We start from the raw sequence: 23237 nt of genomic DNA on the forward strand, positions 1-23237 counted from the left end.
AGTATCGTGCCGTGTGCACGCTAACCCCACTGCAGTACTCGTACTTGTATGTTGCTCTTCTGGTGTCTCACCATTATTTCTATGATCGGCCTCCACGTAACTGAGTGCCGAAGAGCTGCGCCAAAGGTCTAAGTAACTCGGCTCGACGTCTCACTGCGGAAGGTGGCATGAAAATCTAGAAGCGGTGATCTGAAAATCGGGCTATCCATGATGGGAGCAAGGCGGACGCTGGACAGCGCTTCATGTGAAGAAGCACCCATGCTCGCAACTCCACGGGTTCAATGCAACCGAACCTGTCAACCAGCCAATCGAACTGTGTTACTTTTCCAATGTCGCAAAGAGACGAGCGAAAGCGAGTCTCAAAACGGCCTTCAAAGCTACAGTAGCCTCTGCCATCGACGACATCGACGACATTGCATGTACACTATGTATCGACCACCTACGATACTGCAATACAGTAGCATATCATCATCCGCCGAATAAGTCACTGGTCAAAATATCTCCGTCTTAAACCACTGTCTACCTTGTATATACGCCGTATTCGCATACTCCGCCCCTTCCCGGAGCCCGGCTCTTAGAGCATAACCATTAGCTTGGAGTCTGTGGCTGAAAGATTACCAATTTGGTCCAAATTGGACCTGGAAGAAGACTGACTATCGCCTCGTACCGGGCCCACACGCTACCGATAGTTGAACTATGATCTCGGATCTAAAAGAAAAGTATCCGTGGTATTGAACGGACAGGTGCTGCTTCACGTGCAATTTGCTGTACCTCGTGCTTGATGCATCGCGCCCACATGTTCCGTTATCTCCCTCCTTCTATCGTGGTCCATGCAAGTACGAGCACCCTATACGTACAGGAATTTCTTTTGAGGCAGTCGTGGGACGTTGGGTGCTCTGTTTCCACGTGCAGTCCCTCCAAGTGCACTCGCCTACCGACCACTGCTCTTGGCTGTCCTGTCGATCTCTGAGCGTAAAAAGCAACGATAAAATATAAAAGCTCTGCAGAACAAAACATAATAGACTCGCGGATGGTGCATTAGTCCGCACAGTATATGTGGGTACCGTCAATCGTCGAAATGACGACTTCGGGCTAACGAGCCCGTGTGCCCTTATGCTGCTTGTTCAAGCCTCGAGCCTTATCCAACAGTACATGCGCAGATACAATAGATACGATTTCACTGCTATCTGAAACGTTTCCGATAGCGTTGCGGGATGCAAAAGTATTGTGACAGCAGTCAGAAAGCTGGCTTCCCCAGGAAAAACAAATTCCTTGCGACCAGGGCCTTCTTACCCGCGCAGTGTGTCTTAACTAAAACCTGCACAGGGGGCATGGCACATACAGACATTACACCCATGTAGAAGAGCAGCCAGACTCATATCGCGAGAGTCGTATCATGAGGAAAAACAAGGAATTATTGTGCACATATTGACACTGTGTGGGTCTTAGAATTTGAAAATATGTAATATATTTCGAACTTTCGCACGTACGACAAAGACATGCTCTCCCATGGCCTGATGCTCCACCACCCTCGAAGCCATTGCCAACACCTTTTACCATTTCCAGGAACAAGCGGGAAAAACAAATACTGACACATGTACAAAGGCTGCAAAGCACCAATAAATCAATGTTCAGAAAAACAAATGCCCCTTATATTGCTGATGAGTTGCTCTAATAACCAAGTAGCCATTCCATAGATATCGGCGATGAGTGATGTCGGAACCTACTCGTTTGGAGCCGTGCATTGAGCAGCTGTTTAGCAGCCATTCAAGTCCAGCCACCGCATTTGCTTTTAAACAACTGCTAGCGGTAGTGACTGTTTACTGTATACGGGATGGACGGAGGAAATGCGTCGTGAAAGGCCCCCACTCAACACGTGTATTTATCATCCACTTGCTATGACGTCTCGAACTGCGTATGTCAATATACGGGCATCGTGCATTATCGCATACCTAAGGTAGTCTCCCGTTCCCTTGGCTAACAATAAATTGAAACTAGCTGTATTTTATCACTCATCCTCACCGAAACGCTTTCCAGTATGCCGGAATAGCAGACGCTGGTTTCGCGAAACACACTTTTCCACCTCGTTCTGAAGCTGGAACACCTCCTCAGCTAGATTCTGACGATACGGCAGCTCGTCGTCGTCCACCTGGTTCAAGTCGTCGATATGGACTGCAACCTCCTGCCACTTTGGGTCAATCAAATGTGAATGCTTGGCAATCAGATCTCGGGCAAACTCGGGAAGGGAACCCATGGGGTCGTCGTCACTTTCCTCGAGATCCAGATCATCAATAAACACATCCTCATCAATCTCCTTACTCAGGTGCAGCAGCGAGTCGGAAGGATCAGTAATGAACTTCTCGATATCCTCCAAGACGAAATCATTGATGTCGGGACACACAGGTTCAGTCAGAAGTTGGTCTGCGATGGCGTTCTCAAACACATCCACAGGTTCTCCACACTCAGCCATGACATCAATTGTAGCATCGTGGAAGAGATCAGGGTTCCGAACATCAAATAGAGGATGCTCGGCCAGGTCCATCTCTTCAACAATAGATCGGAGAAGATCACCAACGGAAAACTGAGAAGCTCCAGCAGCGACATGAGACTTGGCGGTGCTCGCAGTGCTAGTAGCACTCACCACAGGCTCAAGTTCAGGAGTACTACTGGCAACAGAAGGCGAGCTGGGCTTGGGACTAGGTGAAGCCAGATAGTCTGCCAGGTGGCCTCCAATTTGACCACTGGCACCTCTCCGACTGCTGCCGCTGTTGAAACTGTTGTACTTGTAGTCATCTCCGCTGTTGCTGGGCTTGTTGTAGTTGAGAGAAGATGAGTCATCTTCGTCCCATGTAGACGTTGACATGTTGGAGGCGAGCTTGGGCTGGGGTGCCACGATTGGCTTGGAAGCAGACTCCTTCTCTTCAAGCTCCTTCTTGGCTGCCAGTTCCTTGGCCGCCTTCTCGAGACGCCTCTTCTCGTTTCGCTCTTTCTCAAGTCGTTCCTTCTCAGCTTTCTCCCGCTTGACCTTTTCGGCTTTCTCCTTCTTCATGGCCAGCAAGGACTTCTCGTAGCGCTCCTTTTCGGCCTTCTCAACCTGCTCTTTCTCAGCCTTTTCTTTCTCCAGTCGCTCGGCCTCGATTCGCTCCTTCTCCATCCGTTCTTCAGCAAGTTTGAAGCGCTCAGCATCCCGTTTTTCTTTCTCCTCCTTGTGCTTGAGAGCCTTCTCAGCCTTGATACGAGCCTTCTCTTCCTTGATTTTCTGTTTCTCCTCCCTGAGACGTTGCTTTTCAGCTCTGGCTTCCTCGTCAGCTACAGCCTCCTTAGCCTTCTTTTCTGCCTCGGCCGCTTCCAACGCCTTCTTGAGGGTCTCAGCCGCATGCTCCACCTCCTCGCATGCCTTTAGTGCTAGCGCCTTCTTAGTCTGAGCTTCTTCCTCCTCAATGGTGGTCAGAGCAGCTCTCTCGGCCCGCTCAGCATCCTCCTGCTCCTTTTTGTAGTTCTTGATTGCAAGCTTCTTCTCCCTCTCATAGGCCTTAAGCGAGTTTCTGTACTTTCGCTTCTCGTTCTTGGATAGTACAGAGATGTGCTCAGAAGACAGGATTCGAGGAGGTTCAGGAAGGTCGAGATCAGGAGTGGCAGGTCGACTGCCAGTAAAATCAATTTCGCTGGGTGCACCATCAGTGGTAACAGATCGTAGATCGTCGGCATGCATGTCGCTGTCGTCATCCTGAGGAGGTCCCACGACTCTGTTGATAGCCAGGTTTTCGTAATCACCTGTGTCCTCGTTAAAGTCGTCATCCAACTCATTGTCATAAAGATGGTCACTACTGAATCCTACACCAGGGGTCACAGGCACATGAGCATGGAAGGGCTCAGGTCGCACCATGGCAGGTCTGTTGACATCCAGAGGAGACTTGTCGAATCCTTCAACCTCTAAAGAGTTGTACATTGAAGTCTCAGGACGGGGTCCAGCCAAACCGGGAGGTCCAGACAGTCCAGGAGGTCCACTGAGACCTGGGGGAGCAGAAAGCCCTGGAGAAGCAGAAAGTCCAGGAGGAAGGCCGAAAGGCTGAGTAGTAGTCGGTCCCCACTGGTCGGGGTTGAAATCTCTCGTCAGCGTCATGGGACCCTGACTAATAGCCCTGAGAGTCTCTTCGGGGATTCTGTCGTCAACAGACAGCACAGGGGCTCTTCTGGAGGGAGATGTAGAAGGGCTCAGGCTGGAGTCCTCGTAGCCTGCGGCCAGCACAGACTTTACGTTATGGGGCTGGTTTCTCGATGTTTCTGTGTTAGTTGGTTGTACTTTATGGTAAAATCTACGCTCAGGCTCCACGTATGCAATCACAGCGCGCCTTTAATTTCATTAACTGCATTTTGTCTACATGGTCAACATACATAAAATCAAATTGTTGGGCCGCTGTAGGGGTTTCCTGAGTTTTAACAATGTTCAAAAGAGCTTAGTTCTCACCTTTCTTGCCGCCGTTCATTAGATGTGCCAGAAGCTCTTGGCTGTGATGCTGTTTCTGGTTGCTGTCCCCCATGAGACCAGGAGGTGGGGTGGCGGCCTGCTCGGGCACTTTGTCGGTGGGGCCTCCTTTCATGAGTTGTTGGAAGCTCTGGGTCTCGTCGCTGGCCAGAGGAAGAGCCGCGGCTTTACCACCAGAAAAGATGGCAAAGGGTGTGAACTGGCCCTCCAGAAACTCGGACGATTCGTGCTTGCTGGGGTCCATGATGTTGTCCTTAGAGAAGGCAAATAGATTAGGCAGCGAGTTCTTGTCGTCGTCCAGATCCAAAGACTTGAGAATGGCCGATGAGAACACAAAGTCAAACTTGTTCTTTGATAGCGACTTGAGTGTGTTCTTGAACAAGGGCAGAGTGAAGTCCATCTGACGCTTGGGATCCGGATCCGGCATAGGGTAGTTCACAGCAGGCTCTACTGGAGTGGGCTTGACAGGAGAGGCCTGGGCGGGAGTATGCAGCTTTCCAGCAGGGGTTGTGGGGCTCTGCTTGGCCCAAGAGGCAGTGGCAGGAAGAGCGTTTCCATGGATGTCTTCAGTGGCATGTTGAGCCACTGCAGCGTGGCCACTCTGGTGTCTAATAGGAGTGTTGGGCTGCACGGGCGATGGTTGGGAGTGCTGCTGGAAGTCGCCGTACCGTTGTTGCTGCTGCTGCTGTCGCTGTTGCTTTTGAATGCCCTGTCGAGCCGCATGCTGAATTGTGGAGAGATCCTGCCGGGTGTACGAGTCTGCCTCCTCCCCAGGTTCGTGCAGGAACATGCAATTGGGGTTGGGGCAGGGTTGGCCCCGCAGGTATGACGAGCAGTACTTTGTGGTGCCGTACGCTGCCCTCAAGTACTTGCCGTCGTTCATGGAGCCGTCCACGGCAGCGATACATCGAGCGGCGTCCTCCTTTTTGGAGAACGTCACATAGACGCCAAGGCCGGGGGTGCCGTTGACGTTGTTGCGCCGGTTGATGACAATCTTCTGGATGCGGCCATACTGTCCAAAGAACTGCTCGCCACGAAGAGTGTTGTGCAGATCTTCGGTGGGTATGTCTGGGTTGAGGCCGATGACATAAACGAGGTTCTTCTGGATAACTCGCATGCCCGACAGATGCTTGCGTGAGCTCTGTTCCATCTCCTTCTTTTCCCGCTCCTTTTGCTTTCGCTCCCGCTCCTGCTTGGTCTGCTTGACATGATGCTTCTTCCACTCCTCGGGCGAGATGACCTTGTACTCAACACTCTCGTCGTCGTAGGGCCGTCGACATCCGGGGCATCTGCCATTTAGCTGCGGGTTCTGACGAATGTTGTTGTAACAGAACTGGCAGATCTGGTAGCCGCACGGACAGGGCTTGAAGTTTCGGTCACTGATGTCCATCTCTTCGACGCAGAGAGGACACACCTCTTCTTCCTCATCGGAGATGAAAGAGTCTGCCTGAAATGCCATTATTGTGTGTGTCTGTCTTGGTGATGATGAAGATGCGGTTTTGTGGTGTCGTATTGTATGTGTGACGTGGTGTATGGGTCAGATCAGGTTGGTAGTGTGGCAACGCTATCTGTGTGTGGTGTAAAGAGAGTTGTATCGCCAAGTTGTCTGTTTAGTGCCGGGTAAGTTCACAATTTGGCGTGTTTTGTGCCTGCTGGGAGCTTGCCCAATTCGGCTGACTAAGTTCCACTTGTATGGAGTCTAATGACATGTGAGGACAGGACAGAAATGTGCCTAATACGGTGTTTTACTATCAAAATGCCTGTGGGAAAAAACATAAATACTTATCTGACCCCCCTAAATTCCATCTCCGACCAACCCCTACCCCATCACCGCTTCATACACCCACTTATTCAATACCTCCCACTTTTTGGTCACGTGCAGGGTTTCTCCCAACGTCTCGCCCAATCAAACTCGCCAAAATTCAATTGTCAAACCCAACTCTTGTCTGGTGCAAAAGCCTGTAATACTGGTTACGCAGGAGCCGTCGTGACACACAACACACAACTAACACAATGCTCTCTCGATTCGCCAGAATTGGCAGCATGGGCATCCGCCCCGTCGCAGCAGCCCGTGCTACCTTTGTGACCTCCGCCCGAGCCGCCCAGGCCGCCCCCTCTTGGGAGAACATCAAGGACATCCGACTCGACCCCAAGGTCCATGTTGACGAGGTTTACGAGCCCATCGTCAACCCCGCAGACCGATACCTCCAGCACGTGTCGGACCTCCACCAGTACGCCAAATACATCATGGCTGCTCTGCCCAAGTACATCCAGGGCTTTTCTGTGTGGAAGGACGAGCTGACTCTGCACGTTGCACCAAGCGCTGTCATTCCCGTCACTACCTTCCTGCGAGACAACACCTCGACTCAGTACAAGTCCATCATCGATATTACCGCCGTGGACTACCCCTCTCGAGAAAACCGGTTCGAGGTGGTCTACAACTTTCTGTCTGTGCGACACAACTCGCGAATCCGACTTAAGACATACGCTACCGAGGTGACCCCCGTCCCCAGTATCACCTGCCTGTACGAGGGCGCCAACTGGTTCGAGCGAGAGGCCTACGATATGTACGGAGTCTTCTTTGAGGGCCACCCCGATCTGCGACGAATCATGACCGACTACGGTTTTGAGGGCCACCCTCTGCGAAAGGACTTCCCTCTCACCGGATACACTGAGGTCCGATGGGACGAGGAGAAGCGACGAGTGGTTTACGAGCCCCTGGAGCTTACCCAGGCCTTCCGAAACTTCTCTGCCGGCTCCACCGCTTGGGAGCCTGTTGGACCCGGTCGAGACGACCGACCCGACTCTTTCAAGCTCCCCACCCCCAAGCCCGAGGAGAAGGAAGGCGACAAGAAGTAGATGCATAAATGACAATTTAGTTGAGATAGAGCGATGCTGGTTACATGGGAATGTAGGGTGAGATTCGGAATGAGTGCTATTGAAAAGTCCAGAGTAGGAAGATGGCTTTTCACGGAAGTACAACCCGTGATGGCATTGGATGGAGTACTTGTAGTTCAATGGTTGATGCATTAGGGTACAACCTGGGTCGATTCAGAAGGACGGCTTTTGCATGCAACATCTTCTTTGGCAGATCAAAGAGTGGGTTTCATGGGATTCGAGCTCGCAATAAGTAACATGATAAGTAGGTTACTTAGATTTTAAAGTAATATCAACACTCATCTATCTCCTAGCCATTGAGAAGTGTCGTGCACTTTCCCATTCTAAGGCAAAAGCAACAGTTACGAGTAGTTACAATATCTACAAGTACTTGTAGTGCTTCCAGACTGAGATTACCTACTGTCACCGGCACAGATTGAGAGAGCATAAGTCGACACATTGTACATACTGTACAAAGAGAATACTCTTAACTGGGGGCTTATATATAACGGTGACTACTATGCATAGATTTGTATCATGAGATCTCTCGAGCTGTATGTTTGCTTCACTTTTAGAAAAGCGGCTGGCAATCTCTGTCTTCGCACATGCACGTCCTGTTCCAGTCATTCATTGGCTATGCTTTCCAGCATTTTTCAGACATTTCTTCATTGCTCGTCAAATTTGTCATTAAATATACAGCTCAGTTGTGCACCTTCTACTAGAAAATGGTGCTCTACTTACTTTCTCAGAGAAGCCAACTCTGCCTCCAGCTGGTCCAATTCCTGCTGCTTTCTCTGCTGGTGAACCTCCAGCTCGTTCACCTGCATCTCCAGCAGATTGACCTCCTCTTCACTTTCCTTGAGGTTGGTCTCCCCCACCGACGCGGGAGCGCCGCTCTTAGCCTTCCGAAGCTGTTCCTCCTTGTAATCAAGCAATTGCTCCAGCTCTCGTTTGATTAATGCAGTGTGCGACGTGGAGTACGAGTTGCCGTGCTGTTTTGAGTCGGCGGCCGCACGTTCAGCCTTTTCCACCAGGTTCTCCAGATCCGTCAGTTCCCGCTTTAGCCGCACCTCCTCCCAGTCGGTGTCCTTGGTGGCCGAAAAGTCCGTGCCCGATGTTGAGTACGAATTTCCTCCAATACCCAGCTTCTGCAGGTAGCCGTTGGCAAACGCCTCCTTCTTGGAGGCAGGGGCGTTGCTCTTCTGGGGCTTGAGCTCGGCCTGGCTCGAGTTTATGCTGAACTCAGGGGTGGCCTTCTCAAAGGTGGCTCGCAGCGACGCAGGCACTCCTCGGGGGATACGCACTCCCTTTTCTCGATAGTTAAGCATGTGCAGAAACACCAGACACTGCTCCTTCTCGATCCGCTCGTCGGACTTGGGGTTGACCAGGTTCCAGGCCATGGCAATGTCGCCTTCGGGCACCCGGCTCAGAGTCTGGTAGAGCTCCGTCAGAGCATCATAGGAGACCCGGCCATGACGGTCACAATTGGCTGTGAAGATGGCCGAGTAGGAATCTCGATCGGCAGGCGAAATGTACCAGTCGAAATCTGTAGAGAGACCGAGGTTCTCGAGATCCTCGTCGTCGGAATCATCCAGCTTGGAGTGGGGCTGGCTGATGGCTTTGTTGGCTTCTATTAAGTGGGCCTTGGACTGTGGGACCAGCCATTGGGGTAGCGTGGAGGGCACGTCGTTGATGTTGTTGTTGAGAAGGTCGAAGATGAGTCGCATGGTAATACAGAACTCCTCAAAGTCGAGACAGCCGTCACTGTCCACGTCGGCCAGATCCCAAATCTTGGCCAACTTGTCCTCCGACAGATTGGAGTTTTTGAGCACGGGGGAAACCTGGTCGCCGGTGAGCACATTGTTGACGGGTTTGAGCCCGCTGAAAATGTCCCAGTACTTGTTGATTTCCCACTCCTCCAGCTTACCTTGAGCACTCATGATGTGGCACCGATAGTGTCTGTTAGTGAGCGATTAGCTGCATGTGGTGTTGCGGTAGGGTAACTTACTTGTTGCTGATGGGATGGGAGGGAGGTGGCTGGTTATAGGAAGTGTAGTGTCCAAGTAAGTATCGTATCGTACTTGAGTGGAAAAGCAACTACAGCTACCCCATATATATATTCGAATGGCCGTAATACATCAACTCTGTCACTGTCAGAAAGTCCAACTTCTCTATACACGTTCCAAATGACGTACACCTCATGTTTCACTGCAACCACACGGTTATCACTCGTGTGTGGCATATTAATTTCGAGGCCTTTTTTTTTGACAAAGAGGAGAACGAAGAACAACACAAGACATCCAATTACCAGTAGAACCATACTGTAGAGGGAAATGGCCACAATTAGCGCCTTATGGCGATTATCCACTACAAGAATATGACTCATTAGCTGGTCATCGTTTTACATCGTCCACCAACTATCGTACAAGTAATTAGGAGTGTATCGAACACTTCGCACCAGGTGCAACCACATGGCATCCAATCCAATCCAAAGATGGCAGTGCAAGAGGTTGGCAAATGACACGACAAGAAACACACCAGTGGAAGAATACAAGATCCCGACCATCCGGACACGTAAAAAGAAGATAAAACACCCTAAAACTCTGGGAACATCATATTAGTCACTCTAGTGTAGTTTTACCAAACTCCCCGGGCTAACTCCGTCAAATTCACAACCCCCCTGGTTGGAGGTGAGAGAGCCAATTGGGTGCTATTTTAAGTGCTCCTTCTGAAATGAAATTTTCACCCTCACAAACGGAAACACCCTCGAAAGGTAATACTAGGGACTGGATCGAAGCAGAAATCCCATAGGTGTATTTGTACAACAAATATACAGCGCTGACACGACTGTGCAGATGGTTTGATTAGCCCCAGTAAAGGCCAGCTGGCATCTACGAGTACATATTGATAAGATAACAGTGCGTCGCAAAGGTGCAACGTAAACGACCACGTCCACGGGTACAATTGTACATGGCTTCGATACGAGGCTACGATTTCTGATGCACTTTGTACTCATTCTTTTCAGTATACTCATTACATCTAGCTTTATTGAACGATGAAATTCCTTGATATAAAGCTCCACCTGAGCTTCCACAATCCAGATACTACCGATACAGTATTAACTACAGTTACTAAACATGGCTCTTAAGTAGTGTTCTTGAGGTTGGTGACCAACCACTCAAGACCCTCGTAGATACCGTCACCAGAGGTGGCACAAGTAGCCTGGATGTACCAGGGTCGTTGTCTTAATGAAGACAGACCAAGCTTCTCAGTGATCTCGGCAGCATCCATGGCGTTGGGCAGATCCTGCTTGTTGGCAAAGACAAGGAGAAGGGCGTCTCGGAGCTCGTCGTCGTTGAGGAGTCGCTGGAGCTCTTCTCGAGCATCGGGAATTCGATCTCGATCGTTGGAGTCAACAACGTAGATAACACCCTGGGTGTTCTGGTAGTAGTATCGCCAGAGAGGTCGGATTCGGTCCTGTCCACCGATATCCCAAACTGTGAAAGTGACGTTCTTGTATTCGACAGTCTCCACGTTGAAACCAATTGTGGGGATGGTGGTGACAATCTCACCGAGCTTGAGCTTGTAGAGAATGGTGGTCTTACCAGCGGCATCGAGACCAACCATCAGAATTCGCATCTCCTTTCGGCCAATGAGGCCCTGGAAGAGCTTGGAAACGTAAAGACCCATCTTGTTGTTAGTATGTGTGTGTTGTTGTAAAAGGTTGAAAATTTCTTCTCGAAAAGTCTAAGGGTGACGCGACGACTTGACACAACACCCCCCATGCAGCACCATGAAAAATAAAGAAAGCCACGCGAGCAATCAGACAGCGACAGCACAGGCGTGGAGAGTATGAAGTGTCAAACACGACGCCATCCGTGTACTGCTTGGCTTCCATCCATCCTCGCTTGCCTTTGATTGCCCCGAACCCCCCCCCTGTTGTTGTGCCCTATCATACATGATGATACGCATGTGCATAGCCATAAGATAAACGTGTCGTTTTGTCACGGTGGCGTTGTGGGAGGTCGGCAAATAAAAATGGCACAAGTGTATGCCTCGGTGTCGGAATGGATGGCGGCTGTTTGATCATGTTGATTGCTGGTCGATGGCGTTGGGGACACCTCTGTTCATCGTATCTTGTCATGTGTTTCGGGGCTCACACCCCTAGGTGCTGGGAAATGATTAATGGAGGAGCTCCAGGGGCCCATCCATCGTCGAGAGATACTCACTCTAGTTCACGCAATCGATAAAATGCAATAAGTTAATGACAAAGTCTTGATTATTCAAAATCGAATGAATAAGACTGTCTGGGTTGAGTGCTGCAATTAGTCCAGAAAGGAGTTTGTGTTGGTTGTGGGACGAAAAAGGCCAAATCATCATCAGAGTCAGGGAGGGTAACGCTTGTCGGGTCACGTGGCTTGGAAATGCACAACATTAAATGCAACAATGACCCAAGCTTGATGAGTAGGGGGGGGGAAGATAATGAGCTATACACGTGTCTTCGAGCATTTGGAAGATAATAATCCACCAACCCGCCTGGCCCCACTCTTTATGTACTAGTTTCAACCGACTTTCCTCACTTACAATACCATCTCTAGTCTCGCTGTCGTTTCCCTGCTTGTTTTTTCTGGCTCCGGAGATTCGCGTGCATCGGATTTAGTCTTAGGTTCGATGGACCAGCGTGTCAAAACAATGGAGGGGAATGAGCGTGAAACTACGGTACAACTAAGATGCGATACACTGTCAAGTATCGTACTGGTGTAGGAGTGGGAGAGAGTGATTGTGAAGGCAAAGACGGGCTTTTTCCTAACAAGGAGACGGACGCGTTACAGTAGCTACTTGAGACCGTTGTAGGATCCCAACTAAGTCTCGGTTAGTAATACTTCCACACTGATCAGTCTTGCTCACTATAGACCTCGGACAGTGTATACGGCAGTATACAACAGTATTCAACTGAGAGTCACGTCGCTTCGGTGCACGTACAATTGCCATCTGCATCAAGTCAAATACCCCATTTAGACCCCTACCGGCCTCATGCTCTCGTAGCACATGCCCATCTGCCCCATATGGCCTCACTTTACCCCATTCGAAGCCATTCTCTTTCACACCTCCCGTGTGCACGCAGTGCAGCCAGCTGGCCTTCAGATGCCACGTCATTGTTTGACCCGGCTAAAAAAGGTTTGGGGACGTGCGTGAAAAGTGAAACCGTGAGGTGGAAAAAGGGACGCTGTATTGCGAGAGACACAACCGATAGAGTAGACGATCTGGGGTACCCGTACTGTACTTATATTGTTTGATTCAATTGAATTATTTATTAACGTGTGTTTTACTGCGTATACAAGCCCTTTCCTATCACTTGAGCCCGTAAGTCAATCTAGCCCTACATATGAGTCGTAGACCCATGCTCGCGTCCCTCAGCCATTATACAGTAGCTTACGCCAGGCCTGCTCTACAGTAATAAACATCCTTTCCCCCCCAACCCCACCAAATACAGTAGCTTGCCGCCGCATGACGTGGACTGTAGCTAATACTGTAGTTTGAGATGACCTAATTAATTAACCGAAGAGAACAGCAAGATGGGAGATGTCATCGCCGTAAAAGTGGCCAATCTGTATAAGAGGACACGCAATGGCGGAATAACGGAGATATATTAGCCCTCCAACGTCCACTTACAACTACCCTGCCTAGTCCCAGCTTCCCACCCTTCCCATTCCACACATCTGTTTTTGGCTACTGCAGCGAAGTGGGCATGCTGATCTGAACAAACTCTCGAAAGACCACCTGGCACACACAAGATTACATATTCTACCTTTCACAATCTTCCTGTGTTAACACCACACCATACAACAATGTCGATCCGAGGCACCGCCAAATACCACCAGATACCCGTCCAGAGCGACGCGCCGCAATTCGCAGCCCCCCAGGGTCAACAGTTTTCGTCCTACTCCCAGAACCGCGACTTCAACCTCAAATCCACAATCACAGAGGGCGACTTTGCCGACAAGGTCAAGGCCGTGACCCAGAAGATTGAGGTCTTCCTGGACAAGTACTCGGGCCCGGTCAAGCCCCATCTTCCCACCCTCGGCCGGTTCCTCATTGTCGTCACTTTCCTGGAGGACGCGCTCCGAATCCTCACACAGTGGTCTGACCAGGTCTACTACATCACCAACTTCAAGCACATCCCCAAGTTTATCACCGTCATCTTTCTGCTGCTCAACGTGGTTGCCATGATCGCCGGATCCTTCATGGTCACCGCCAAGAAGCGAATTGAGGTCGGTTGCGGTCTGCTGGTCGGAGTCATTGTCACCCAGGCTCTGGCCTACGGCCTCATCTTTGACTTTGGCTTCATTCTGCGAAACCTGTCCGTCATTGGCGGTCTTTTCATCGCTCTTAACGACGCCTTTGTCAAGGACAAGTCCAAGCGAGGTCTCCCTGGTCTCCCCTCTATTGACGACAAGGACCGGTCCAAGTACGTGCTCCTGGCAGGCCGAATCCTCCTGGTTGTCATGTTCACCTCCTTCATCCTCAATATGACCTGGACTATGTCTCGAGTTCTGGTGTCCATTGTCGGAATTGCTGCTTGCTCCATGGTCGTTGTTGGCTTCAAGGCCCGAGTTTCCGCGTTCCTCCTGTGCATCATCCTCTTCATCTTTAACATCACCGCCAACTCCTACTGGGCCTTCCCCGCCTCTTCTCCCGTCCGAGACTACCTCAAGTACGAGCACTTCCAGACCCTGTCCATCATTGGCGGTCTTCTGCTGGTTGTCAACACCGGAGCCGGCAAAATCTCCATTGACGAGAAGAAGAAGGTCTACTAAGCTATTACTAGTCAGCAACAACACTTTGGTAGAGTTTGATACAGACATTGACATCTACCGCGATGTAAAAATAATGTATACTAGGAGAGTCTGTCGTTCGCGAGTGGCAATGTCATGAGTTACACCTGATTCAAATAGTGAATAATAATATAACAGCCACAAATGAAAGATGTATCCACGGGTAGATATGGCTTTAATTACTGATGATTGAATGATTATCTGAGTGCTACAGTTGTAACGAGTACGAGTTATTACCTGCTACTATTGTACTCCTAAATCAAAGTACTCGTACATGCAATGAATTACTTGTACTTGCGCCAATCAGATCTATCGATTGTATTGTATATAATACTAGTCTATTCTTTTGCTTACCAGATGGTGTAACCTCCATCGACAATGAGATCGTGGCCGGTCATGTAGCTGGAGGCGTCGGAAGCCATGAAGACAATAGGGCCTCCAAACTCCTCGGGCTCAGCCATTCGTCGGAAAGGAATTCGTCGCTCCCAGTCGTTTCGGAGCTCTCCGTCAGTCTCGATGATGTGACGGGTCAGAGGAGTAAGAATGTAGCCGGGAGACAGAGTGTTGACTCGGATGTTGTACTGGGCCCACTCGGCAGCCAGAGACTTGGCCATGTGGATGACACCTGCCTTGGACATGTTGTAGGGGGTCTGGGGCTGGGGGTCGTTGACAATGGAGCCACTCATGGATGCAACCAGAATCAGAGATCCAGGAGACTCGTCCAGGACAAGCGACTTGGCCACCTCGGTAGCGAAGTTGTAGGATCCCATGAGGTTGACGTCCAGCAGTCGCTTGACCTGGGGGTTGGGATAATCAAAGGCAGTCATATTCTCGCAGAATCCGGCACAGTTGACCAAAATATCGAGGGGGCTCTTGTGGTGCTCTCGAATGGCCTTGACGGTATCGGAGACCTGGTGGACGTCAGATACATCGCATGCCCAGGCAGAGATTCGTTGCTGGGGAAAGTTCTTGCCCTTTCCAGGAGGTATTCCTGCAGCTTCGTGGGCTCGAGCAGCGTCGTGGGCAACAGACGACTGACTGGAGTCTGCAGAAGCATCCAGAGAGATGTCAGGCTTGGTGATATCGTGTGGAGAGTGCTCGTTCAAGCCCCCAGTTGTTGATTCTGTTTCTGTTTCAGAAACCTTGTGTGTGCCAGTAGGAGAGGCATAGATGGGGGTTGGTCGGACGTTATGATGAGCCTCGTTGGCGGTCTTGTACCACTCTAGAAGCTGCTCGGCAGCAGGCTGGATTCGAGGCAGGTTGTTGTCGACCAGAGCAACAGAGGCTCCGGCTCGAAGAAGCTGCTTGGCAGCTGCGATACCCAGACCACCACTTCCTCCGGTGATGACGGCGGTTTTCTTGGCGAGTGAAAAGAGAGACATTTGGTAATAGCAATTGCGTATGAGACTATAATTTCAAAGAGAGGGAGCGCGCTATCCAGCTTATTAGTAGAGTGACACCTAGCAGCCAAACTATTTCAGAAATGGATTGGATTGTCCAATGCAGCTGGTATGCGATGTGTATGCTTAACAGATATATACATACGCCTGGGTTGCTGTTCGAGGGATTTCAGGAGTGTAAGTTGGGTTTCTGCTGGGGGGTGTGACGAATTGGCAGTGTCAGTACTTGTACTGGTACGACTGATGTGTATGTAAGCTCAATGAGCAGCGTGCTCCTCGGTCTACTATATGGCGACATATCTCTTCGCTTCTGTTTACCCTTTACATACGGTACAGCTCTTACAATGACATTTATCCACTGGCGTCGATCCATAAACCACACGAACCCTGTTTTGTTAGTCACCATGACCGGGGCGTGTCGTGTTACGTTCCACCGTTTCACCTCAGCCGGTTACGATTCAACTTGCCGCGTCATTCTGCGTTGCTAGCGGAGCGAGTACGAGTAACTAGACTTTCGATAAGCTGAATGACTTCAGGGTGCATGAGAGGCGCAGATCGATATTTTCGGACTTGTTCTTCTAGAAGACTGGTTTGAGAGCAATCGCGGAAGAGTTGGGAACCGCTGGAGAGCAGAATGGGTTAGTACAGAGACTATCTGATCTCCCCCGCTTGTGTCTAGCCCCACTTTATACTCTATTTGGCAGTTGTTGCTTGTTATTCAAGCACAGCATGTCTGCTCGTATCACTTTGGAGACATCCCTAACCTCTAAACCTTTATAGATGCCTTACCTTCTGAGCTTGCAGAGAGCATTCCACAGCGAACCCAGTTGACATTATCAGTTGACATCTTACGCTCACACCACATTACGCATCTCACACACAATCACACGCACAAGTACACACGCAAGCACATCACACAATGGTCAAGGGAATTCTGAAACATAAGACGCCGGAGGCCGAGGTTGCCCCCAACCCTGAAATCGACCGACAGAAGGTCCTGGAAAACACACGAGCGAACGCCCAGTTGTATAGCCAAAACTCGGAAAAAATCAGACGAGCTAGCACGGGCAAGGTCCGAGTCGACGAGGCGTCGTCGGGCACCACGGAGTTCCCTTCCAACGTCAATGGCCCCAACGGAGGTCAGCCCAGCGACATTTCGTGGGACGAGGCTGGAATCTACCTCCATGAGCAGGATAAGGGAACATACATGAAGATTGACGAGCCCAAGACTCCGTATGCCGGCACTCTGGGAGACAACGAGTACTACGCTGAGGACGATGAAGAGGCGACGGGATTTTCTCTTGGAGAGCCCGAGTTTGACGAAGACGGAACACTGGAGAAGGAACGAATCATCAAGGACTCCTCGGTGGAGGAAGACGACGACGACCACGAGATTGACGAGCGGGAACAGCTGAGAGAAGAGGATCAACAGCAACATGAAGAGTTTCTCAAGAAACGAAACCAGCACTACAACATGAAGATTGACTTGGCGGCTGCACGAAAGCTTGCCGAGCAGGAGGACGACGAAGACGATGAGTGATGGATAACGTCACCTGATATCGCTGTTTTCCTCGGAATATGTATATATATAAGACCATTATATTTAACGAAATTGAATACTGGATACGTAAAAGCGATTGTTTCGCGATTCGCCACCCTTTTTAAACGCGTCTTGTGGAGAAATGTGCATATTTACATTATGTAATTAGGATGGATATAAGACTCCGTGGAGAGTTCTCTCTGAAGAGTGACGTACAAGTACCTATATGACGAAACACACAAGGGGCAAAAAGACACCAATCACGCGACCACATCTTCCAAACTACAGTAGATTCATCCTTCTTAAGGCCTCATTTTTATACGGATGGTGCTGTCTCTCCACATACGATAACGATAAGGGAACCTAAAATCTGGTGATTCAGTATGAGAATAAATTGCTATGTTAAAATGTCCAGTAAATGGACAGAACTATTTACTAAAAGAAGACCTCAATGTCTACTTGCCAATAGGATCCCGAGACTCCTTGACGATCTCGGACTCGGTGCCGTTGTTGTAGAACTTTCGAATGGTGTCCTGCTTGACCCACTCTCGGCTAGCGTGGTCGTAGTACATCTCAGTCTGGTGAGAATGTCGGGTGACGGTCAGACCCTGATCCTTGGCCTCCTTCTCGGTGATCATTCTCGACTTTCGGTCCTCCTCCCACTTGCTTCGGGCGGCACGCAGCTTGTCGCGTCGCTCCTTGTCCGAGGCCACCTCCTTCTCTCGGATCTGGTCAATCATCTGCTTTCGCCAGTCGATGAAGTCGTCGTACTTGAGGAACATCTTCTCGTTCTGGCTGTGCTGGGGGTCCTGCTTCTTCATGAACAGACATCGCCACACTCCACCAACGTCCCAGGCACCAGTTCCACCGACATCGGCACACTCGTCGTTCATCTCCTTGGTGGGGATAGCTCCAGCAAGGTTGGGGTTGGTGTTGACAAGTCGGTCAAGAACTCGGTAACCATTAAAGTACCGGGCAAGAACGGGGGTCTGGGGGATCAGATCCTTGTATACGTTATCTCGGTTGTTGAGAGTGGTCAGAATGGTGGACCACAGGTCGCCACGCCCAGTACCGGACTCCTGGATATCGTGGGTCAACTGGGAGTCGTTCCACGGAGGCAGCCGCTTGAGCCAGCCGGTCCAGTCTGTATCCTTGGCCTTCTCCCATTCGGCGCTAAAGTTGGGGATCTGGTCAGCCAGGTCCTTGGTGTAGTCAGCCACAGAGGTGGTATGACTGTGGATCTGGTCGAGGTGCTTCTTGCACTGCTCAAAGAAGTCGTCGATAGACTGGTGGTCCGATCGGCCGGTCTTATCGTCGTTGCTCCACAGAGACCCCAGGAAGCCCTTCTTGTCGTCGTTGTCGTCTTTTCCCATTGTAATTGAGTTGGTTATTCGTTTCCTTCAATGTGGTGCGGCCACTTTATATATGAAGCTTCAGTACATGATGGAACATGCTCCGGTTATACTTCGCCACCCGCCTGCATGTATGGTAAGGCGGGTGTGCATGCGTGGGGATTAATGGGCAACTTGGATTGGATGCTGTTGGACAGGTTACAGTTATTAGCTCTCGAGAACGACAGCAATCGAGCCATTGTGCTGGTGGGTCTGCTACAGCTTGATGCACCATCTGTGGGCCTCGACGAAGATTCTAGCATGCTCTCGATCGGGCATAAGGTGGGTTTCTGAAAGGTGTAAGGCTCGGCGTACGGTTGAGGGGGAGCAAGTGTACAGTCTATTCAGTCTATTATCGTAGTGTGATTAGTCCTGTATGGCAACGTGATGTAGCGGCAGTGAGACACTGTATTAAAGGTCAGACACGATCGCTTTCAGGGTGCTATCGTGCAATATAACTAACTGCCGCTACAGTACACAATTGAATGTGATAAAGCTGCTGTTACAGTTCAGCTGCTACTCATACAGTGTACCTTCTCGTATCATGTCATAATTCATTCAATTGTTTCGTGGCTCTCACCAATGCTATAAATATGCTCTAGAACTCCTCGGGCTCATAGAAGAATGCGCCAAAGGTAATGATAGTTGCGTAGATGAGAAGACCGCCCGACAGCGACATCCACATGGCCGCAGTGTTGATGATGCTGTTGTGTGCGAGCATGACGGGAATTGACAGTCCAGACACGACCATGAAGCCGGTGGAGAAGCGACCAAAGTCGACCACGGTGCTGCTACTCTCGCTCATGAAGTCGTCCTGGCCAGCCCAGCTCTGGCAGATTGCGTTGGGTGCAGGGGCCAGACAGAAGACGGCAACGACAATCAATGGCAGCCAGTTGTTCCACAATGCACATGACAGGATGATGAGCAGAAAGCCCGTGGCCAGGACTGTGGACAATGTGATGATTTTCGATAGTGGCGAGATTTGGACCATTGTTGATGTATGTGTTTTAGTAGTGGTGTCGGTTGGTGATGATGACAATGTGTAATGTGGTGGTGTCAAAAAGAGTTTGGATGCAGGAGGGGAGTTGATGGTGGTAGTGGTGGTGGTGGGGGCGGTAGTGGGTGTTGGACCGTTAGTGGTAATGCAACTTGCGGTTGTTTGTGTTGGGTTAGCTCGATAGAAATATAAATATACGACGAGTCGCTCCAGTTGTATATATACTACGACACGTAAGTTTGACTCTCTGTGTCTGGACGGGTCAGAGCGCATATCAAGAGAGTTCAACCCTCGCGGGAGGTCATAAGACCGACAATCGGTTAAATGGCGCAGAGCATGACTCAACTAAGAGTAAAGTAAGGTGGTACACTACAGAGTTACTAAGGGGGTGGTGACCCTGGATGAGAGAGTGGACCAAAAAAAACAGGTGACAATCCGAAACGGTTTAGATCTGTCTATCCATTGACAAAACCCCTCACTTGTGGGTTCAAACAGTATTGTCAGCTCCAACTAATGAAATTTTCATTCATGACCTCGTCTCTCGCTTCTTGCACGGGCACAATCGCACCCTGGAGAGATTGCTCTTTTCACGCCCCAGAGAAAACCGTTGAAGACCACGAGAACGGCTGACAAGCTTAAACGGCTGGAATCGGACATACCGAGCGGCGTCGAATATCCCTCTTTTTTCTTAGACTTCTCGGATTTAAGGCAAGCAAGGGAGCGATGTGGATCGTGTAGGGTTAAAGGTAATAAAAAGTGAGGATAGGCAAGCGAGGTGGATCAAAGCGAGAACGTGAAAAGGGCATGGATGTGTTTACTATGTACATTGAAAATATTATTTACAGAGCGAGTGGAGAACACCGACCTAATAGGCCCGGTTATACCACAAGCGAAATGACATTGCCCTTCTTGGGGATGATCACCTTTCGAACAGGCTTGTCTCCAAGCTTGTCGGAAATTGTGCGCAACTGAGCCAGAATTTCAGCCTCGCTTTGAGAGCCAAAGTCGTGAGGCTTATTGGCAGTGAACTGAAATTTGCCATTGATCATCACCTTGAACGGAACCGTGGCTGACTGGATTTCAGCCTGAGCCTCAGGAAACGCGTTTCGAAACACGGAGCTCCACTCAGCACCCTTGGACTTGCAAATCAACTCCCAGCACTCCTCGGCCATGGCAGGAGCAACAGGAGACATAATTTTGAGAAGAGTCTCAAGAGCATAAAGCTGCACCTCGGGAGAGGCCCCGGACTCCTTTTGCAAGGTGTTGGTGAGCTTCATGTAATCACTAATGACAGTGTTGAGCTGGAGTGACTCATGGAAGGAGTCGCTGGCAGACTTCACGTAGTGTTGGGTTTCGTTCCAAAGTGTACGGTCAGCGTCGGAAAAGCTAGACTTGTCAAGCCCCTTGCTGGAAGGGTTTAGCTTGACCACACTTTCGGTGATAGACTTGACCTTGAGAAGCCATCGCTTGATGCCGACAATCTTGCCTTCGTCCCAGTCAAGCACGTCGTTGACAGCAGCCTGGAACAGCACATGGGCTCGCACAGCGTCGGCTCCATGCTGCTGGATGCATGTGCTGGGGTCGGCTCCGTTGTACTTGGACTTGGACATCTTCTCCCAGGACACAGCACATTCCACGTCGGTGCCTTGAACCTTGGCCACGGGGCCAGACCGGTCAATCTCCTCAGGCTTGAGGAACCGGCCGGTGGTGGGCTCCTTGAAAGTCTGGCCATGAACCATACCCTGCGTCACCAAACGCTTAATAGGCTCACCGTTAAGGTCTGCGCCAGACCAGTAGCCCTTATCGGCGAGGAACTTGGCCACAAATCGCGCGTAGAGAAGATGCAGAATGGCATGCTCAATTCCACCAATGTACATGTCCACGGGCATCAGGTTGGAGGCCGCCTGATAGCTGAAGGGAAGCTCCTTGTTCTGGGGGTCCGTGTACCGGAAAAAGTACCACGACGAGTCCATGAAGGTGTCCATGGTGTCGGTCTCACGTCGGGCGGGGCCTCCACACTTGGGACAGTTACACTTCTTAAACTCCTCGTTGTGAGCCAAAGCCAGAGATGCGGCGGTAGCAGGCTTTTCACCCTTTTGGAGAACAGTCTCAGGCAACAAGACAGGCAGCTGCTCGTCGGGAACAGGTACGGTACCGCAGGAGTCACAATAAACAATGGGGATGGGGGCTCCCCAGAATCGTTGTCGAGAAACAAGCCAGTCTCTCAGCTTGTAGTTGGTCTTGAGAGAGGCCTGCTCGTCAGGAAGCTCGTTGACGATAGACTTTCCTCCCTCCAAAGAAGGAGAGCCAGCGTACTTTCCACAGTGCTTGTTGAGAACTCCTCGGCTGGTAAGAGGCACACTGACCTCTTCTCCCTCTACAGGGTCAATGACGGTCTTGACGGGTCCAGAACCGTTCTTGCCCCAGAACTCAAAGTCTCGTTCGTCGTGACCAGGACAGCCCATGACACATCCACTGCCGTAGTCGCCAATAACGTATGGTGCGGCGAATACAGGAAGCTTTTCACCAGTCACGGGAGAGATAGCAGAAAGGTTCTTCATGAGGTAGCCCTCCTTGGTATCGTCAGGAAGGTCCTTCGCTCGTTCCAAAAAGGCAGCAAGCTCAGAATCAGTCTTGGCGGCTTCTCGGACATCAGCATGGTCCAGAGCAAGAGCCACAAACTGCACACCAAACAGAGTGTCAGGTCTGGTTGTGAAAACGGGGAAGTTTCCCTCGGATGTACTGTCGAAAACAACAGTAGCTCCCTCAGATCGGCCCAGCCAGTGCTCTTGCATGGTCTTCACCTTGGCAGGCCATTGGTCCAGCAGCTTGAGGTCATCCAACAGAGCGTCTGAGTAGTCAGTGATCTTGAGGAACCACTGTCGAAGCATTTTCTTCTCGACAATGGCGCCGGATCGCCACGACCGGCCCTCAGAGTCAACCTGCTCGTTGGCAAGCACTGTCTGGTCCACAGGGTCCCAGTTAACAGGCGAAAGAGCCTGATATGCCTTGCCATGCTCGTACATCATCAGAAACAGCTTCTGGGTCCACTTGTAGTAGTCCGGGAAACACGACGAGAACTCCCGCTCCCAGTCAAACTCCGCCAGCATTTCGTCCATTTGGCTCTTCATCTTGGCCATATTGGACACCGTCCATTCTGCGGGATGGATTTGTCGCTCGATAGCAGCATTTTCAGCAGGTAGACCGAACGAATCCCAGCCCATGGCGTGAACGGTGTCGTAGCCTGCCATTCTTCGGTACCGGGCAAGAACATCGGAAATGGTATACACTCGAAGATGGCCCATATGCAGCACTCCAGAAGGGTAGGGAATCATGGAGAGCACAAAGTGTTGCTGGTCTCGAGTCGGGTTCTCAATCAGGTGCTTTCTGGCCAGTCGCGGAGGGTCCTCCTTCCATTTCTCTCTCCATTTGGCGTCCAACTGAGTGAACGGGTTGCTACCAGATTGTTGCACGTTAGCAGCAGCAGCAGCAGCAGCATTGGCATAATGACGAATCGCCAGTCGACACTGCAGCGAGGGTCGAGCTATCTGGATCCGAGACAATCTCAGAATGTTCATATCTTGTAGTTAGTGTCTGGTGTATCGCTCCAACTGCCGTTGTGTGATCTGCATAGAGTTTTGGAAATGCTGTCCGATACAAATAGTCCTTTTATCCTGGTTGGGAGTTCACATAATCTTTTTTCAAGAAAA

At 50.5% G+C, this 23237-nt stretch overlaps 12 protein-coding genes across 12 annotated transcripts; 3 read left to right on the plus strand and 9 right to left on the minus strand.

Annotated features, from left to right (window-relative positions):
• Positions 1-2008: 2008 nt before the first annotated feature.
• Positions 2009-4123, minus strand: YALI1_F03337g (uncharacterized protein; the record flags this gene model as incomplete). The annotated part of the gene is made up of 1 exon (XM_068283226.1): positions 2009-4123. One exon carries the CDS (start codon positions 4121-4123, stop codon positions 2009-2011), a length of 2115 nt encoding a protein of 704 aa, XP_068139327.1.
• A 334-nt stretch (positions 4124-4457) lies between these two features.
• YALI1_F03356g (uncharacterized protein) lies at positions 4458-5945 on the minus strand (the record flags this gene model as incomplete). Its single annotated transcript, XM_504890.3, has 1 exon — positions 4458-5945. The coding sequence occupies one exon, from the start codon at positions 5943-5945 to the stop codon at positions 4458-4460; it is 1488 nt and encodes a 495-aa protein (XP_504890.3).
• Positions 5946-6457: 512 nt separating this feature from the next.
• YALI1_F03371g (uncharacterized protein) lies at positions 6458-7516 on the minus strand (the record flags this gene model as incomplete). Its single annotated transcript, XM_068283227.1, has 1 exon — positions 6458-7516. The coding sequence occupies one exon, from the start codon at positions 7514-7516 to the stop codon at positions 6458-6460; it is 1059 nt and encodes a 352-aa protein (XP_068139328.1).
• Positions 7517-8100: 584 nt separating this feature from the next.
• YALI1_F03389g (uncharacterized protein) lies at positions 8101-9303 on the minus strand (the record flags this gene model as incomplete). Its single annotated transcript, XM_504892.3, has 1 exon — positions 8101-9303. The coding sequence occupies one exon, from the start codon at positions 9301-9303 to the stop codon at positions 8101-8103; it is 1203 nt and encodes a 400-aa protein (XP_504892.1).
• A 1204-nt stretch (positions 9304-10507) lies between these two features.
• Positions 10508-11053, minus strand: YALI1_F03407g (uncharacterized protein; the record flags this gene model as incomplete). Its single annotated transcript, XM_504893.3, has 1 exon — positions 10508-11053. The coding sequence occupies one exon, from the start codon at positions 11051-11053 to the stop codon at positions 10508-10510; it is 546 nt and encodes a 181-aa protein (XP_504893.1).
• A 2159-nt stretch (positions 11054-13212) lies between these two features.
• YALI1_F03428g (uncharacterized protein) lies at positions 13213-14181 on the plus strand (the record flags this gene model as incomplete). The annotated part of the gene is made up of 1 exon (XM_504894.1): positions 13213-14181. One exon carries the CDS (start codon positions 13213-13215, stop codon positions 14179-14181), a length of 969 nt encoding a protein of 322 aa, XP_504894.1.
• Positions 14182-14549: 368 nt separating this feature from the next.
• YALI1_F03452g (uncharacterized protein) lies at positions 14550-15581 on the minus strand (the record flags this gene model as incomplete). Its single annotated transcript, XM_504895.3, has 1 exon — positions 14550-15581. The coding sequence occupies one exon, from the start codon at positions 15579-15581 to the stop codon at positions 14550-14552; it is 1032 nt and encodes a 343-aa protein (XP_504895.1).
• A 937-nt stretch (positions 15582-16518) lies between these two features.
• YALI1_F03461g (uncharacterized protein) lies at positions 16519-17139 on the plus strand (the record flags this gene model as incomplete). Its single annotated transcript, XM_504896.3, has 1 exon — positions 16519-17139. One exon carries the CDS (start codon positions 16519-16521, stop codon positions 17137-17139), a length of 621 nt encoding a protein of 206 aa, XP_504896.1.
• A 455-nt stretch (positions 17140-17594) lies between these two features.
• YALI1_F03481g (uncharacterized protein) lies at positions 17595-18512 on the minus strand (the record flags this gene model as incomplete). The annotated part of the gene is made up of 1 exon (XM_504897.3): positions 17595-18512. The coding sequence occupies one exon, from the start codon at positions 18510-18512 to the stop codon at positions 17595-17597; it is 918 nt and encodes a 305-aa protein (XP_504897.1).
• Positions 18513-19128: 616 nt separating this feature from the next.
• YALI1_F03494g (uncharacterized protein) lies at positions 19129-19800 on the minus strand (the record flags this gene model as incomplete). The annotated part of the gene is made up of 1 exon (XM_504898.3): positions 19129-19800. The coding sequence occupies one exon, from the start codon at positions 19798-19800 to the stop codon at positions 19129-19131; it is 672 nt and encodes a 223-aa protein (XP_504898.2).
• Positions 19801-19851: 51 nt separating this feature from the next.
• On the plus strand, positions 19852-20157 carry YALI1_F03495g (uncharacterized protein; the record flags this gene model as incomplete). Its single annotated transcript, XM_068283228.1, has 2 exons — positions 19852-19883; positions 19938-20157. The coding sequence occupies 2 exons, from the start codon at positions 19852-19854 to the stop codon at positions 20155-20157; spliced, it is 252 nt and encodes an 83-aa protein (XP_068139329.1).
• Positions 20158-20405: 248 nt separating this feature from the next.
• On the minus strand, positions 20406-23105 carry YALI1_F03527g (uncharacterized protein; the record flags this gene model as incomplete). The annotated part of the gene is made up of 1 exon (XM_504899.3): positions 20406-23105. The coding sequence occupies one exon, from the start codon at positions 23103-23105 to the stop codon at positions 20406-20408; it is 2700 nt and encodes an 899-aa protein (XP_504899.3).
• Between the last annotated feature and the right edge of the window lie 132 nt (positions 23106-23237).

Source organism: Yarrowia lipolytica, chromosome 1F (assembly GCF_001761485.1).
Source record: "Yarrowia lipolytica chromosome 1F, complete sequence".
NCBI classification, from domain to species: Eukaryota; Fungi; Ascomycota; class Dipodascomycetes; order Dipodascales; genus Yarrowia; species Yarrowia lipolytica.